The sequence below is a fragment of the Sus scrofa genome, chromosome 1 (genome assembly GCF_054392235.1).
Source record: "Sus scrofa isolate SSC_HxYL_T2T_F1_AM1 chromosome 1, Sscrofa_HxYL_maternal_Yorkshire_Landrace_v2.0, whole genome shotgun sequence".
In the NCBI taxonomy this organism is placed as follows: Eukaryota; Metazoa; Chordata; class Mammalia; order Artiodactyla; family Suidae; genus Sus; species Sus scrofa.
Genome location: NC_139383.1, coordinates 169,222,997 through 169,239,077, shown reverse-complemented (window position 1 = coordinate 169,239,077; position 16,081 = coordinate 169,222,997). Strand labels below are relative to the sequence as shown.

The 16,081-nt window shown below is 38.9% G+C and overlaps 1 protein-coding gene across 3 annotated transcripts in view; it reads right to left on the bottom strand.

The window, feature by feature from the left end:
* BCL2 (BCL2 apoptosis regulator) overlaps positions 1–16,081 on the bottom strand; it is a 181,784-nt gene that overhangs the window by 82,929 nt on the left and 82,774 nt on the right. The window contains exon 2 of one of the 3 annotated variants that reach the window (XM_085018465.1): positions 12,684–15,116. The exons of the other annotated variants lie outside the window; for them this stretch is intronic. Within the exon in view, the coding sequence (XP_084874591.1) occupies positions 15,009–15,116 (108 nt within the window). The 3' untranslated portion in view covers positions 12,684–15,008. Of the gene's footprint in view, positions 1–12,683; positions 15,117–16,081 lie in introns of those variants that run through there. 3 annotated transcript variants of the gene reach the window in all.

The following is a 16,081-nucleotide window of genomic DNA, read 5'->3' as shown; positions in this document are numbered from 1 at the left end:
GACTTCAGTCTAGGAAACTAGCATTTTCTTAGAAAAGGGAGAGAAAAAAAGCAGTTCTCAGTAAAAGATAAACCACAGAGCTACTGCGTTCAGACAAGTTGTACATATTAAACCACACACACACACACACACACACACACACACACACTCAAACTAATGTCTAGGCTCTGTCTAATCCACAAAGGTGAGTAAATTCAGAAGTGAAGAGTTAAGACCAGAATCCTACTCATAACTTTCCCTGACACTGAGACGATACTGAAGAATGATGGAACTAGAGTCTAGATTACCTCATTCGTTCCCCATGCAACTCCAATAACCTTTAACAATCCAGAGGTTCTTTTCTTGGTGGGACACCAGGGGCCCAGAGTCTTTTGCAGAAAAGGTTGCTCTGAGTTCTCCTGGAGATAGAATCTCTTTCTACCTCCAAGTACAGGGATGCCTTAGGCCCTCAGGGACTCAAGGTCCTAAAATGATGTCAGATAAAACAGTAAAAGGAGGCTGGGAGAAGCCTTTCTGTCAAGTGGAGAGCTTATCCACAGAAAAATTAGGGATGAAAATACCTCAGACTGGCTAATGACCTTCAGGTTGCATCCAAAATGATGTGAGGGGTGGAGTGGGCTTCCTGGTACCATCTCAATGGCAGGCACTAGCTGCAGACGCCAAGCTTCTTTGTGGGAAAGTTGAGAAATCTGGGATACATGGAAGGGAGAGGGGAGGGAGAGAAAAGAAGAAGAAGGAAAGCAAGAAAGACAACCGAAGTAGTGGCAGGATGAGGGTAGAAAGACAGTACAGACTTAGAGGAAGACAGGTGGTGGGAAGGAAAGGGAATGGGGCTGAGCTGCCATCTTGGAGGAGAGGAGGTGCAGCCAACATCCCACTGCAGGAGATGGTCTGTTAGGATCCAACCCGCCCATCTGTTTGCAGACTTCGACCACCACATGAACAGGTATTTTTAAAGCACTGGAAATGTAACCCATGGAATAGGCACTCTCAGTCAGAGCCAATCTTGCCATACATCCATCTGTGTATTTTTCAAGGTTGATTCAAAGGTTTAGAAGTTGTTTGTGGTGTATTTAACCTTTTGAGTTCTGACAAAAACTGTAAAGAAAAAATTAAAGCCAAGAGGGAAATTTCTAGCTGCCATGCTAACTGAATGTTGTTGGGTTTAAAAAAAATGTCATCCTAAAATAAAGGAACACTTTAGGACTTGAGATTCATTTCTATAAATATTTCTTCCCCAGAACCCAACTCCAGTAAACTACCATCTCCATTTAATGAATTCTCTGATATATATTACAGTGATGGTCTTCTTATGGCCCTGTGTTTGTCCTGAAGTTTGGGACTTCAAAGGGACCCTGCCTCCCCATCCTCCCCTGAAATTTAGAGGCTCCTTGGTAGTGACAATGTCATAGCCACATGAAAGGACACACAAAAGGTACTTTTACACTGCTGGTAATATCTATTTGGAAATATCTATCCAAATTCAAAACTCACCACAGCAGTAAGTAGTAGAATCATTCAATAGATGGTGCTAAGGTCAACCAAGAAACACTCTGCAGTTGTGAAAAAGAAAGCATGGAGGAGTTTCAACAACGTGAAGTTCTCTTTTCATTGTGAAGTGAAAAAGACACAAGATGCCGAGAGGGACGTATGATATGGTCTGATTTTTCTAAAGCAATGACAGAATTCACGTACATAGTATCTACCTATCTATCTAAATGTCTGGTATAATTATATGAGTGTGGAATGAAGCACAGAAGGATAACACACAAGACCAATAACATTGGCAGCAAGGGGGAGAGGGATTAGGGTGGAGGGAAGGAAGGGAGTGGGAGGAAAGAAATAAACGAAAATGAAAGAAGATATCAACCATAAAAACCACATGGATGCCACGATCTCACTTATAGGAAATCATGTGTGTGAGCTTAGGCACACATCTATAAACAGCTGATGATGAGGTAGTCTGCAAAACGTCAGTGGTTTTTATTTCAGGGTCTAAGATGTTTTCAAATGAAATTTTTATTTCTTAAATGTATTTTTAAAATATTTAGAACAATATGTATTGTTTATACAGTCAGAAAAAAATCACTGGGGTGGGAGGAATATGAAAAGTTCTATGCAAGGTAATACAGGTCCCCAGAGAGGAAGGAACTAGAGAGAGAAGATTGTAATGTCAAGCTGGGACCAGACCAGGAAGGCTCTCAGTGCTAGAAAAGACAAAAGAACAACTTATAGGATGTGTACCACCTATTAACAATAGGCTATTGTTTTGGTGGTGGATTACAAGTGATGTTTTCGTTACTTTTCGCTTTTCTCTATTTTTAAAATTTTCTGCAAAAAAACCCAAAAAAGAAACCAAAAAACAAAAAAAAAAAAAACACATATATCTTGCTTTTGTAATCAGAACAAAAAAATACATTATTTTGAAAATTATGCCATGAAGGTTTTAAGGAGGAGGGAGTAAGGATCAAGGTGATGTTTGGGGATATTATGTCATGGCCCCCAGAGACAGAGATTAAAACCCATTTTTGAAGTAATAGTATCAGTGAGCATTGATAATGGCCCCAAATGAAGAGTAAATGGTGGAAATGGAAAGGAACACAGTGGGCGTCAGATTTTTCTACAGGAAGGGATGAATAAGTGAAACACTGATGCAGAAGAACAGCTAAGTCTCAGGGTCCTTTTGTAAACTTTATACGGATGCCTGCAAAAACACAGGTGATTTCGTCCAAAATTACAGAGACCAACCCACTGTTAATATTGCATCCCTAAATGCAGCCACATCTTGGAAGCCATGTCTGGGAAAGATACAATATCCAAGGGAAAAGACCAAAGTGTGGAAACCATAGAAGATGAAGACAACTTATGTGATAAGAAGATGTGAAAAGCTCTCCTCCACAAAAAAAAAAAAAAAAAAAAAAAAAAGACACACCTCACTGATAAGCACTGCATCCAGCAAACACTAGGATTTTGTAGATCAAATGACAGTATCCCCAGGTCACTCCTGGCTTTCATCCATTTTATACTGTAGCCACCTGAACAAGTTTCAGATTAGTGTTAAGAGAAATTAATGTTAACGTTTTATTCGGTTGTGGTTTGCCTTTCTCTAAAAGTTGGCACATTCTGAGAACTCTCCTTCCTTAGAAGAATTCAGGAAGAGGATGGGAGGCACCGGGTTTAAGAAGGTGGTAGTAGAAGGCTTCCAGAGAACTTCCTGGCTTCAAGATTCTCCTACTCAAGGGGAGACAGCATGCCAACTCCCACATTTTACGCCTTCTCTCTCTCTCAGATGCTCCAATTGAGGTAGTTTACAAAATAAGCCATGTTTATGTTTTCTGGCATTCCTGAAGCAGATGTAATATGACTGATATAATGTAAATGAAGGCAAACAATTTTAGTAATGCCGATTTATGAATTGCCCCATCTAAACACTATGTAATCATGAAACTAAAATGTTTATCCAATAATCAAAGACAAAGGGAAAGAAACCAAAAGGCATTTTTGCAAGACAAAGCACTGACCAGTACTTCCAATAAAAGGATTTAGGGAGAGTGATCTTGAAATGGCTCATCAGGAAAAGTCTATGTGACTTGGTTTCTGATCACACAAAGGACTGCCCTGCTATTACTCCAAATGGTCAGAGAAAACTGGGGAGGCATTGGGCTGGTTGTCACACAGAAACAGGGTTCTCCAAGACAGTTTCAGGGTAGGCTTGTCAGAAAGTGAGCAACATTCTAGCCTCCTCCAGATGACCCCCTCGCCCCCATCGCTCACCCATGACATTTCTCTACTTGCAGAAACTACCTCTGATGCTAATCAGCATCCTTCCCATTCTCCATGTGGGTGGTGTGTTCCCTTCCTGCCTCCTGAGAGGCTACCCTCTCTGGCTCATTGTGGACCCTCCATCACCCTACATCTCTCACTTCTTCCAAGTCTGGCTCAAAGCCTACTTCTCCCTATCTGACCCCAACAAACTTGGGTCATTCATTCTTTCTGAGTCCTCTCCTGGTTTGTGCACTCAATTCATAAGTAGTTGGCAAGTTCTTGACAGGAAGAGCCCAGTGCATGATTCCCATTGGATCTCCTAAACCCCTAACTATCCTCCCTGTTTTGGCCTCATGCACAGAGAGAAAGACCCCTTTCTTCCCATTCTTTTCTTCCTTCCCTTCTTCCTTCAATGTAGTATTTATCAAACATCTACTTCATTCAAAGAATCAGTTAAGGTTTTTTATGCACTATTTCACATAGTCTCACAAAGCTCCCTAGAGTTCAAGAGCTCCCTAACAATCCAGTTCTGCTCTTCTCCAACTTTCCATGGTCTCATCATGGCGTCACCATCTTCTCATCCCTTTGGTGTCATGTTCGGGTCTTATCTCCTCCTAAACTCTACATGCTAATTCTGTATCTCATATCTGGCTACCTTCTATCTCCCCTAGACACCAAAGCCTCTGCATTACTGGTCTCCCTGCAACCAGGTTATCATTCTGCCACATGAGTTGGTTGCAAAAATCCAAAACTGTGATTCCCATTGTCTACATAATATAACCCGAGTTCCCTAGTTTGACATTAAAGGACATCTCACCTATTAAATCTTATCTTCCAGACACACAAGACCTCTTATACAAGATTCCTTATACATTCCAAGCAATTGTACTCTTACAGGTTTTTGTTTGTGCCATTGCCACTGTATGAAATGGCCTTCATCCACCTCTGTTCTAGAGTAGAAGCCTACCTTTCAAACCCTAGCTCAAATGCCACCTAACTCCCCTAGGTCAAAACTGATTTTTTTTTTTCCTTGAACTTTCTTAGACTGTGTTGTTTACAGCTCTAAGACTGTCTCTAGATCATAAAATCCCAGAGGGAAGAGATAGTATCTGTTTGTCTTTGCATTCCAACACCGTGCCCCCATCACAGAGTACTCCCTAAGCACCATCAGGAGTGAAGCGACCAGCACTGGTAAATGAATTTACTAGCCACCACTGTCTTCCAAGTGTTCCTTGGAATTTGAAGCCAACAAACATTTATGAAGCACCTGCTGTGTACAGAGCATTCTGGCAAGAGCTGCAGAAATGAGCCAGCTAGTGAGCAATAGTATTTATAATGTGTCTTTTTAAAGATCTACCTCACCTACTATGCTAAGCCACTGAACACACCATTACATGAAGACATACCCAGTCTTGGGGATCAACAACCATTCACAGACCTTTCCTCCATCACTGGTTATACTGGAGGTAAGAGCTTATGTTTCAAAAAGCACCCAAGAAAACAAGGCTCAGAATTCTGAAAATTCTTCCAGGACAGAGAGTGGTGTTGACATGGAAAATAAAGGCATTTTTCTCTTAATAATATTAATTCTCAAACCCATAATTTCTTTAACTTCAGTTATAATAAGCATTTAAAGCCAGGAAAGTAGTTGAGAAAATATGAACGTCTGGGAAAACAAAACACTTTATTACCCGTGAGGTCTTATAAGGGATGATAATTTTTTTTTTTTAATTTCAAGACTGGTATTTTGAGAGCATCTGTGCAGAATTTTCTGAAGAGCTCAAGGTGATCTGTGACATAAGGTGACCATATGTCCTGGCTCATCAGGAAGAGTCCCAGGTTACACCCATTGTCCCTGTAAAATTATTCGTAGTGCTTCCCCTTTTGCTCTCATAACTGTCCCTGTTTGAAAGCTAAGATACATGACCACTCAATCTAATTGCCAGATTACAGTGGCCTGCTCATACAAGGCAAGATGGTTTGCTCAAATACACCAGGGAACTGATGGCGAGAAAAGGGGCAGAATCCAGGCTTCCTGACACCAAGCCCAGGCTCTATCACAGGGAACATATTTCCTCTAAATTGTTTACTCATCAATTAATCAAGAAAAGCACTTTGGGAAATGGTAAAGATGTCTAAGCACGGTTTCTGCAAACTAGCACTTACAATTTTGTTGAGGAGACCAAGTACATCACATTCAATCATTAAACAGGGTCAGACAGATTTATAATAGGGGGCCAATTAGGTGATTCAAATGACAATGTCAAAAGCAGTTAGAGAAGGAAAAAACCCTTGATGGGCTGCAGACTTCAGGGGAGATTTCTGAGAGATCATGGAACCTGAATTGGGTCTTAAGAAAAGAAAAGAAAAGAAAAGAAAAGAAAAGAAAAGAAAAGAAAAGAAAAGAAAAGAAAATGAAGAAAGGAGAGGGGAAAATGCATTACTCTTTGGAAAAATTAAAATCAAAAAAGAAAACAAAATTGAGGAGTTCCCGTTGTGGCTAAGCGGTTAACGAATCTGACTTGCATCCATGAGGACGCAGGTTCGATCCCTGGCCTCACTCATGCGGGTTAAGATGTTGCCGTGAGCTGTGGTGTAGATCACAGAAGCAGCTTGGATCTTGCGTTGCTGTGGCTGTGGCGTAGGCCAGCAGCTACAGCTCCAATTCAATCCCTAGCCTGGGAACCTCCATGTAGGTATGGTCCTAAAAAGCAAAAAAAAAAAAAATTGGGACAGAAGAAAAACCATCTAAGTGATTCTGTGGGGATTACTGCTTTCTATTCCCCAAGATTAAAAAACAACACAAAACCAACACAATCTCCCGAAATCTCACAGTAATTTAAGGCAGAACATTTGTCACACTGAGGAGTCTTGCAACCAGACAACAGCTAGCTGCTTGATGACGCTGCTTCTCCTGTGATGTGGTAATAAGAAAAAGGTGGCTACCTTTTGCGATCTGTCTTCAGCTTTTTCCACTCACTGGCCATGTATCTGTGGGCAAGTAGTTTCATCAGACTTAAGCCTAAGTTTCCTAAAATGCTAGTGTTGGATGAAGTGATATCTCAGGAGCTTTTGATCTCTGGCCCTTTAGAGTCGATTCCAGGTTTTGTTTACTATGTTACAGGTTTAGCTCCATAGAGGATGTGAGTGTTAACTTCCAGAAAAATTGCAAACATTGGGCTGATCCTATGGTCCCTTTCCACTACAAAAATGGGAAGTTCTGGAAAAAAAATCACAGTGCAGGGCTAGGAGGGAAAGAAGGAAGGGAGAGAAGTATGGGCTCCAGGAATGAAGATCAAATTAAAGTCAGAGCTTTAACAAAAAGGTGACTTCATGATGACAAGGGAAGTTTCAGACCTGCACAAATACTTCTGGGGATCTGGGGACAGCAGTCTGATTCTAACGCCCATGAAGAGATGTGGCCTTGGTCCTGTGTGAGGTGGGGGGAGGGAGGCAGGATTGAGCGAACTATTTTCCTAAATCTCAAAGCCTTAAAAAGTCACACTATCCATGAAAGGAGACAAAAACCACTGTCCCCTGCCCCCACCCCCGGCTTCAAGATGGAGAGAAGATAACTTTCTTTTTGTTTTGTTTTGTTTTTTGTTTTTTGTCTTTTTAGGGCCACACCCATGGCATACGGAGGTTCCTAGGCTAGGGGTCTAATCAGAGCTACAGCTGCCAGCCTACGCAAGAGCCACAGCAATGCAAGATCCGAGCCACGTCTGTGACCTACACCACAGCTCATGGCAATACCAGATCCTTAACCCACTAAGCAAGGCTAGGGATTGAACCCGAAACCTCACAGTTCCCAGTCAGATTCGTTTCCACTGCGCCACGACAGGAACTCCAAAGAAGATAACTGTTTTAAATGCAGAGCTTGGACACTTCTGAGAAAGGAAAACCCTAAACATGAATCCCATTCAATTGTAGGATCAGAATTTACATTATTGGTGTGTCTGGGTGTGAGACAAGCAGTGAATATAAATACATTTTCAGGACCACTGAAACTCCTTCAATCACCAAAAGAAACAAACATATGACCACTGCATAGGGACAATTTCATAACTCAGGATTCACAAGATTCCCACTGGAAATAAATCTCTGTGAAGATGAACTTGCCAAAACACAAACACACACATACCATATAAAGGAGTTAACTACCATGATGGACAGTCATAAAGAGATTTTTTTTTTTAGACTAAAATCTAAGAGCTGGGAAAATACTGTAATCTGAAATGGACAACAAAATAAGACTTCTTCAAATTATTAAAATGATAAAAGTAAGACTAAAAGCCATAATGAAAGAATAGGAGTAAATAACAAAGAAAAAGAAAAGAGCAGACTTGAAAAAAGGACAAAATAGAACTCCTAAAAATAGCTCAATGGAAAAGTAGAAAATAAAGTGACACAAGTATAGAATGAGTGAACTGGAAAAAAAGATTTTAGGAAATCAACCAAAATATAACATAGGACTTCCAAGTAACAATGGAAAATTGAACACACCGTATCTAATATTGGTCACCCTGAAACCTCACTATGATGAGGCCAGGTGACCATTTAAAAGACATAAACCCACCAGGACTAGGAGAACAGGTGAAGGGGTAGCAGCAATAAGATTTGTGAAGATGGAAAACAGATGGAGCAGTGGTAACAGAACTAGCACAACAAAGAGGTCAGAATCCTAAACCAGGAGTCAGAAAAGTTAGGAACCAACCAGCAGAGACTGCAAAGGTCCAGGAACAGACAGCACTAGTCACCTCTGGAACTGGGGCAGGGCAGAGTGACTGAAATGAGATGAGACGAAAGTTTTTTAAGAACCAGTTATCTCCCTCTGCCCCCAGATCCCCTCCTTAGGTCCACCTCGCTGGGTGGCAGCCTCTGTCCCAACTGGTAAAGCTGAACTCTGGAGACAGGGTTCCTGGACTGGGAGCTGCCACACATCCAACAAAACAGAAAATATGCACATCAAATGCTGACCCCTCCAGCCTGACTCCTCACTTTAGCTCTCTGCACTGGGGCAGGCAGAGCTTCACCCTCCAGAGGAGACTTTGGAAGAGTGTTCCCTGAACACTTAGGTTCTTCATAGACTTCAGGAGTTCCCAACAAATGGCCTTAAGCCATTATTCTATGGAAATGCTCAAAGTCAACAAGCCCCACACATCTTCAGAGCCCACAGTAAATGTCCAATAAACCTATGAGTTCTTCTAATAAACGTATTAGCTCTTCCAATGAACTTATTAGTTCCTCATTCTTAAATATGACCAGTCAAGGATTACCAGATATGCAAGGAAAGCCTCTACCTGAAACAAAAGAGTTCAAAACAGACAAACACAAAAAGGCAACACTGAGGAAATAGAAGCCATGAAGGGAGAAGAAAATTTCAAGATAATTTTTTTTCCAGAAAGCTAAGAGACTGTCACATGAAAACAGAACAGAATGCTTAAAAAAAAAAAAAGACTATTTATAGATGAAAAGAGGAAATTTAAAACAATAACAGAAATGAAAACCCAATAGACAGGTTGGAAATTGAAGTTAAAGAAACTGCCCCCAAAGAGAGCAAAAGATAAAGGGATGGAAAATAGAAGAAGAAATTAGAGGACTAGCCTAGAAAGTACAACACCCACAGTTCTGGAAAGAAAGATGAGTTAACGGAGAGAAGTGAATTTGACAGATTGAAAGAACACACTGATTAATCAGTACAACAGATGAAAACGGACTAGGAAAATTGTGAAATTTAGAATACTGGGGAAAAGAAAAGATTCTACAAGGTCCAAGGAGAAATGTTTTAAAAAGGTCAGGTACAAAGCATCAAAAATCAGTATGGCTTTAGCTTTCTAACAGCAACACTGGGAGGTAGCATACACTACAGCAATGTCTTCACACTGAAGAAAATTTAGTTTTGCCCTAGAATTCCTTGTGCAAGACAGATAAGCCTTCCAGTGAGAAGATGAAACAAAAAACCTCCTAGACATTCAAAGTATGAATCTCTCTTTCTTGCATCCACTTTTGAAAAGCTGCTTGCAGATTGGGAGCCACAAAAAAAAAAAAAAAAAGGGTGAGTGGAACTTGATGTGACCTAACAGGATGAAAGCAGAGGGTTTAGGTGGAGAAGGGAACTGCCTGGATCAGTGAATCAGGAGAGAGTCAGAGTGAGGCCTCCACCAGCGCACGGGGCTTTAATTCTGAAAGCGTGTCAGAGAGTTTGCTCTCTAAAACAGTGGAGTAAATCAAGAGAGGGGAAAGTTCTAGAATAACAAGGAAGGAAAGGCCAAGGAAAGGCCAAGGAAAGTTCTAGAATAACAAGGAAGAGCAAGTCCAGCATGACAACTGTGCAACAGGCCTGAAGAAAATTCCAGATAAAAGGAAAATGGAAGTCTCCAGGAAGAATGTTGCCAAGAAAAGGAGAACTAAGAGATTTCTTTTCCTCTCTTTTTTTTGACCATGCCCACAGCATGTGAAAGTTCCCAGGCCAGGGATGGAATTCATACCACAGCAGCAACCTGAGCCATTGCAGTGACAATGTTATATCCTTAAGCCACTGTGCCACAAGAGAACCTCCTCACAAATTTCTGAGTGATCAGCCTTGTGGAAAACTGTACTGTGAGACTAGGAAAAATAATAGGTGGGGGGAGAGGGAAGGGTGGACTGGGGGTTTGGGATGGAAATGTTCTAAAATTAGGTTGTGATGATGGTTGTATAACTATAAATATAATAAAAATTTATTGAAAAGAAAAAACCCAAATAAGTCAGTTAAAAAAATAATAGAGGGAACATCTTTCCCCACAAGGATGAAGAACACTAAGGAAATGGAAAAAGCAAGACAGATATTAACTTCATAAAAACAAAAAATTTGACTGTTAATGCTATTTTCATGGGCCAAAGAGCAAAAACACTAACAACTGATAAAACCTAATATTGCAATATAATTATGTTAAGAGAAAGGGGTTGGGAAAGCAGTGGATATGTAAGAGAGCTAAATTTGCATTTATATAATCAGAAGTTAAGACCTCATGAGTAAAGTTGATAAAGCAAAAGATCACAGCATACCACATCATTTAGAAATGACAGAAGAAAGAGCTAAAATAGAGAAAGTGATGTTCTTGGGGAAGTGTGGCGAGGGGGGGGCAGGCGAAGCAGGTGAGGTAGAATTTGTTCCCACAGAAATTAAGGAACCAGCACGTAAGTACATATGTAGGAGGATGTTTTCAATGTTTGTACAAACATAAAACTGAAAATAACCTAAAGGTTCACCAATAGTGGAAAGGCTGAATAAATTGTAGTACTGCCATATCACAGGATTTGGTTAGCTATTTTTTTTAATTAAATTTTATCTACTTATCTGGAAGAGATCCTTAATGTACTATTAAGAGAGAAAGTCAGGTTATAAAGTAATGCACAAGGTATGATTGAATGTTTTGCAAACAACAAAACACTGTTCTTTCTTTCTCTCTTTCTTTCTTTGTCTGTCCTCAAAAAAACTGTAAGTTCCTGGGCCAGGGATCAAACCCATGCCACAGCAGCAACCCAAGCTGCTTCACTGACAATGTTGGATCCCCAACCTACAGCACCACAAGAGAATTCCAAAACTCTGTTATTTAATCTATAAAAAAATGTGCTTACTTTTATACCAGCTTGGAAAAACATATGGAAGGATGCCTACTAGATGTTCACCTTGCTCACCTTAGAAGAACAAGAATAGAAATGGTAGGAGGAAATTAAGAAAAAAATAGACCACAGAAAAATAAAGATGTAGGAAATACAGGTTAAGAGACTTGAAAAAGAGAAAAATAAGATCTAATAACAAACAACAGAAGACGGAAAAAATAGACAAAACTGTGGGAGACAATATTCTGGGATTATGACAGAATTTTTCAGAATTAATGAATACTAGGAATTCTTAGATTCAAGAGAATCCCAAAAAGGACTGTGGTGAAACTGCAGATCATCAAAGACAGGAACAAAAAGAAAAACAAACAAAAATCTTTAAGGCAATCAGAAGAAGAAAAAAAAAAAAAAACCCAAACCTCTAAACAAAAACAGATTGTCACTGACTGAACCTCATCAATAAAGATCTTGGAAGGCAATGAATCAATATTTTCAAATGCTGAGGGAAAATATCTATGTAGAATTCTATACCTAGAAAATTATTATTCAAGACTAAAGCTGAATTAAAGATATTTTCAGATAGAGTGAGATAGTTTCAACTCCCTAAATCCTTGACGAAAGAACTACTTAAGGATGTACTTCAGTATGAAGGAATTTGACCTGAGAAAGGGGGGGACAAACTTTGAGAAACAATATCAATAATATGTATCAAGGGCTTACTATGTACTTGACTGCATGCCAGGCACCATTCTAAGTAATTTACAATTAAACTGCCTTCAAATCAAGGCAGTCTCATTCTGGATTTCATACTCTTACCAATAAAATGGCATCTCTCTCTCTCTTTTTTTTTTTTTTGTCTTTTCTAGGGCCGCACCCACAGCATGTGGAGGTTCCCAGGCTAGGGGTCTAATCAGAGCTGTAGCTACTGGCCTACTCCAGAGCCACAGCAACGCCAGATCTGAGCCATGCCTGTGACCTACACCACAGCTCACGGCAATGCCGGATCCTTAACCCACTGAGCAAGGGCAGGGATCGAACCCACAACCTCATGGTTCCTAGTTGGATTTGTTAATCACTGAGCCATGACAGGAACTCCAAAATGGCATCTCTTTAGATGCCTCAAAAATTTTAAAAAGTAGGTTTGTAAAAACAATTTTACATGGACGAAACAACTAGAAACAAATGATAGATGAAAATAAAACAGCTGATGGTGTCATATTAGAATAGAGAGAGAGAAAAGCTGGGTTAAAATTTTCTAAGGAATCTATATTACATTGTTTGGGAAGCAAATAGAGATACAGACGATGCTTTAATTTTAGAGTTTGTGAACTCAAATATAATTTTTAAGATTTAAGGGTAACAGCTGAGATACAGAACAAACTGTATACATTACAAATCAAGAGGAAAATAGTAATCATTGTTTTAACAGTATGACTACATTTTTGTGCTTGGGAGGCAAGATGAAGGAGAAACCTCAACAGGAAAAAGATGGGAGAGAGTCTGGAGCCCCTGTTAAGAGGCAAGGATGTCTCTGCTCAACCCATCACAGAATGAGAGGAGGGTCTCAATACATCATTCCATTTGATTATCCCCTGGCTACTTGAGCTTCTTGAAATTCTTCCGAATGACATCATACAACACAGCTTAGTGGGTCCCCACAACCACTGGTAGGGTCCTGGTGCTCTGCTTCACTATGGAAGCCTTCTAGCTTGGTGTGAAGGTTGTTCATCTGTTCAAAGATCTTCTTCAATACTTTTCCCATCTTCAGCCTGAGGTATGTGCAGCTGCAACCAGGTGGTGACCATGGTGACTGCTCAGCTTCAGGCACTATAGGAGGACTCCAGTCCACTCCTTGACATCCACTGGGCCACCCGGAGGACCTTTGCTTTCATCTTTCCTTTTTGTCTTTTCATCCATATCCTCCTTATCCTGCTGTTTCTTGCATGTTTCCTGTTTCTTCTGGACTGGATAGGCTCCAGAATGTCCAATGGGGCCTTCAGATAACTCAGGCTGGCTTCTTGAGAGCTGTTTCTTTCCAAAGTGCATCCATAAATCTTCTTCAGGAAATAGCTCCTGAGCAGGTTCTATCTTTGCAGAGGTTTTCTTGAAACATAGCCATCTGTGCTTGGGCCCTGAGCATGGCCATGGCTGGGGGTCTACTGCCACATGAGGACCAAGGACTGGGCACAGGGAAGAGGATGCAAAATCAACAAGGAAATTCAAGTAATCTAACAGAAGGCAGGACAGGAAGAAAAAAAATAAGTATACAAGAAGCATGGCAGCAGAAAACATTTGGATTCCTAGTGAATTCCAAATACATGACTTAATAAATGTAAACGGCTTAAACTAATTCATTAAAAGGAAAAAAATCTTCAGATTGAATTTTGTAAAATGCCGGCTGTTTTAAGAGAGAAGCCTAAAATATAATGTTAGAGGAAGAGTAAATAGGAAAAAATGTTTCTGATAATAAGTGTCCCTACAAATAGTAAATGCTCAATAAATACTTATTTTAATTGAATGACTTAATCTGATAAAATATACTTTACAGCCAAAAGCATCTAGAGTGATAAAGAAGATCACTGTTTAAAGATTCAAAGATACATTCACCAGCAATTCTTCCATATACCTAACCACACAGGTCAAATATATATACAGCAAAAACTGATTTAATTATATGAAGGTAACAAATTCAAGATTATAGTTAGAGATTTTAGCACATACCTCTATGAAATCAACAGACCAGTATAAAAAATAGGAAAAAATTTAAATAACACATATTACAAACTTTATCTGGTGGCTGTGAAGAGAACCCTTCATTCAATAAATAAGGAATACACATGAAATGTTTATAAAAATTGACCAGGTTCTAGGCCACAGAGCAAGTTTCAACAAATTTCAAAGAATTGCTAACATTCAGACCACACTCATCAACCAAAAATACAATAAAAGTTGAAACCAGTAACAAAACCACAGGCCCCAAACCCCAGAACATCTTGAAATTTCAAAAACACACTGTCAAATTATTAAATAAAATAAAAATGAAAGTAACAAACTATTTGGAACTGAACAATAACTAAAACCCTAGATATTAGTAGATGGAGTTTTAGCCTTAAATGCAATATAAGAAAACAAGAAACATTTTAAATTAGGAAGAACAAAAAAATTAAGCAATAAAATAAACTCAAAGACAATAGAAAAAAATTCTTTTTCCACAAATGGACAAAGATAAAGTAGCAGGAAGGTGATGATAAAGATAATAACAAATCAGTAAAATAAAAGCAAAGAAGCAATATACATAGGAACAAATGTGGATTTTCTTAAGATAAAAAGACAAAGTAGGTAGGTGCTCAACAAGAATGAGCAAGAGAAACAAAAGAAGGCGCAAATAAACACTTTTAGATATGAAAAGGAGCCATAACTATAAATACAGTAAAGATTGTTTTAGAGTATGATAATTCTATTCTCTACTTTAAAGCAATAAAACTAAAAATAGATTAAATGGAAAATTTCCTAGAAAAGTATGTTACCAAAGTTAAAACACCGGGGAGTTCCCATCATGGCTCAGTAGTTAGCGAACCCGACTAATGTCCTTGCTCAGTGGGTTAAGGATCCGGCGTTGCCATGACCTGTGGTGTAGGTCACAGATGTGCCTCAGATCCCACATTGCTGTCGCTGCGGCATAGGCCAGTAGCCACAGCTCCAATTCGACTCCTAGCTTGGGAACTTCCATATGCTGCGGTGTGGCCCTAAAAAGACAAAAAAGACAAAAAAATTGATACGCCAAAAAATAGAATATTATGATCACAAATAATAAAATCTTAGCAATCATACCTAGAAGTGTAGTATGTCTATAAATATACATTTATTTTAAAATAAATGTTTTATATGATATCTATAATGTATCACATATATCATAATCACATATATTTATCACATGGTAGTATATAGTATGCATGGGTGTGTGTATGTGATGATCCAATAAGATTTATTCAAGAAGCTCAAGGAAGATTTAACATTAGAAAGTCTTGCTATAATTTGCCACACTGACATATTAAGAAGAAAAAACTGATCATCACAATAGATGAAGAAAAAACATTTATAAAATTTAACACCTATTCAAAATTTAAAAATACAATAAAATACCTAGACAACCAAGCATAGAAGAAGGTTTTTACTAAGTAGTTTCTATTAAGAACCTAAAATAAACTTTAGGAATATACTTCCTTTAAAATCAGGACATAGATAAATGTGCTTTTTCTACCACGACTCCATTCACTGTCATGTGACATATTTGGCTGATACAATAGAACAAGAAAAAGGAGTAAGAGAAATAAGAATTTGAAATGGAGAAGCAAAAGAATTATTTACACATAAGATTGTCTACATAGAGAATCCATGAGAAACTACAATTACAAGTTACAAAAGAGTTTGGAAAGAATACTGGAAACAAGATTAATATGCAAATATCCATGGCATCCTTATCAGCAACAACCAATTAAAAATGTAACTTTTAAAAGATCCTGTAAGCAATAGCAATAAAGTATGACAAACCTGGAGATAAATCTAAAGAAAGAGGTGCAAAAGTTAAATGAAAGAAAATTATAAAACTTCACTGAAAGTCATAAGACCTAAATAGAGCAATATATCATGCTCAGAGATGAGAAGACTCAACACCAACATTAGTTCCTTCCCTACATAAATTGAATATAAT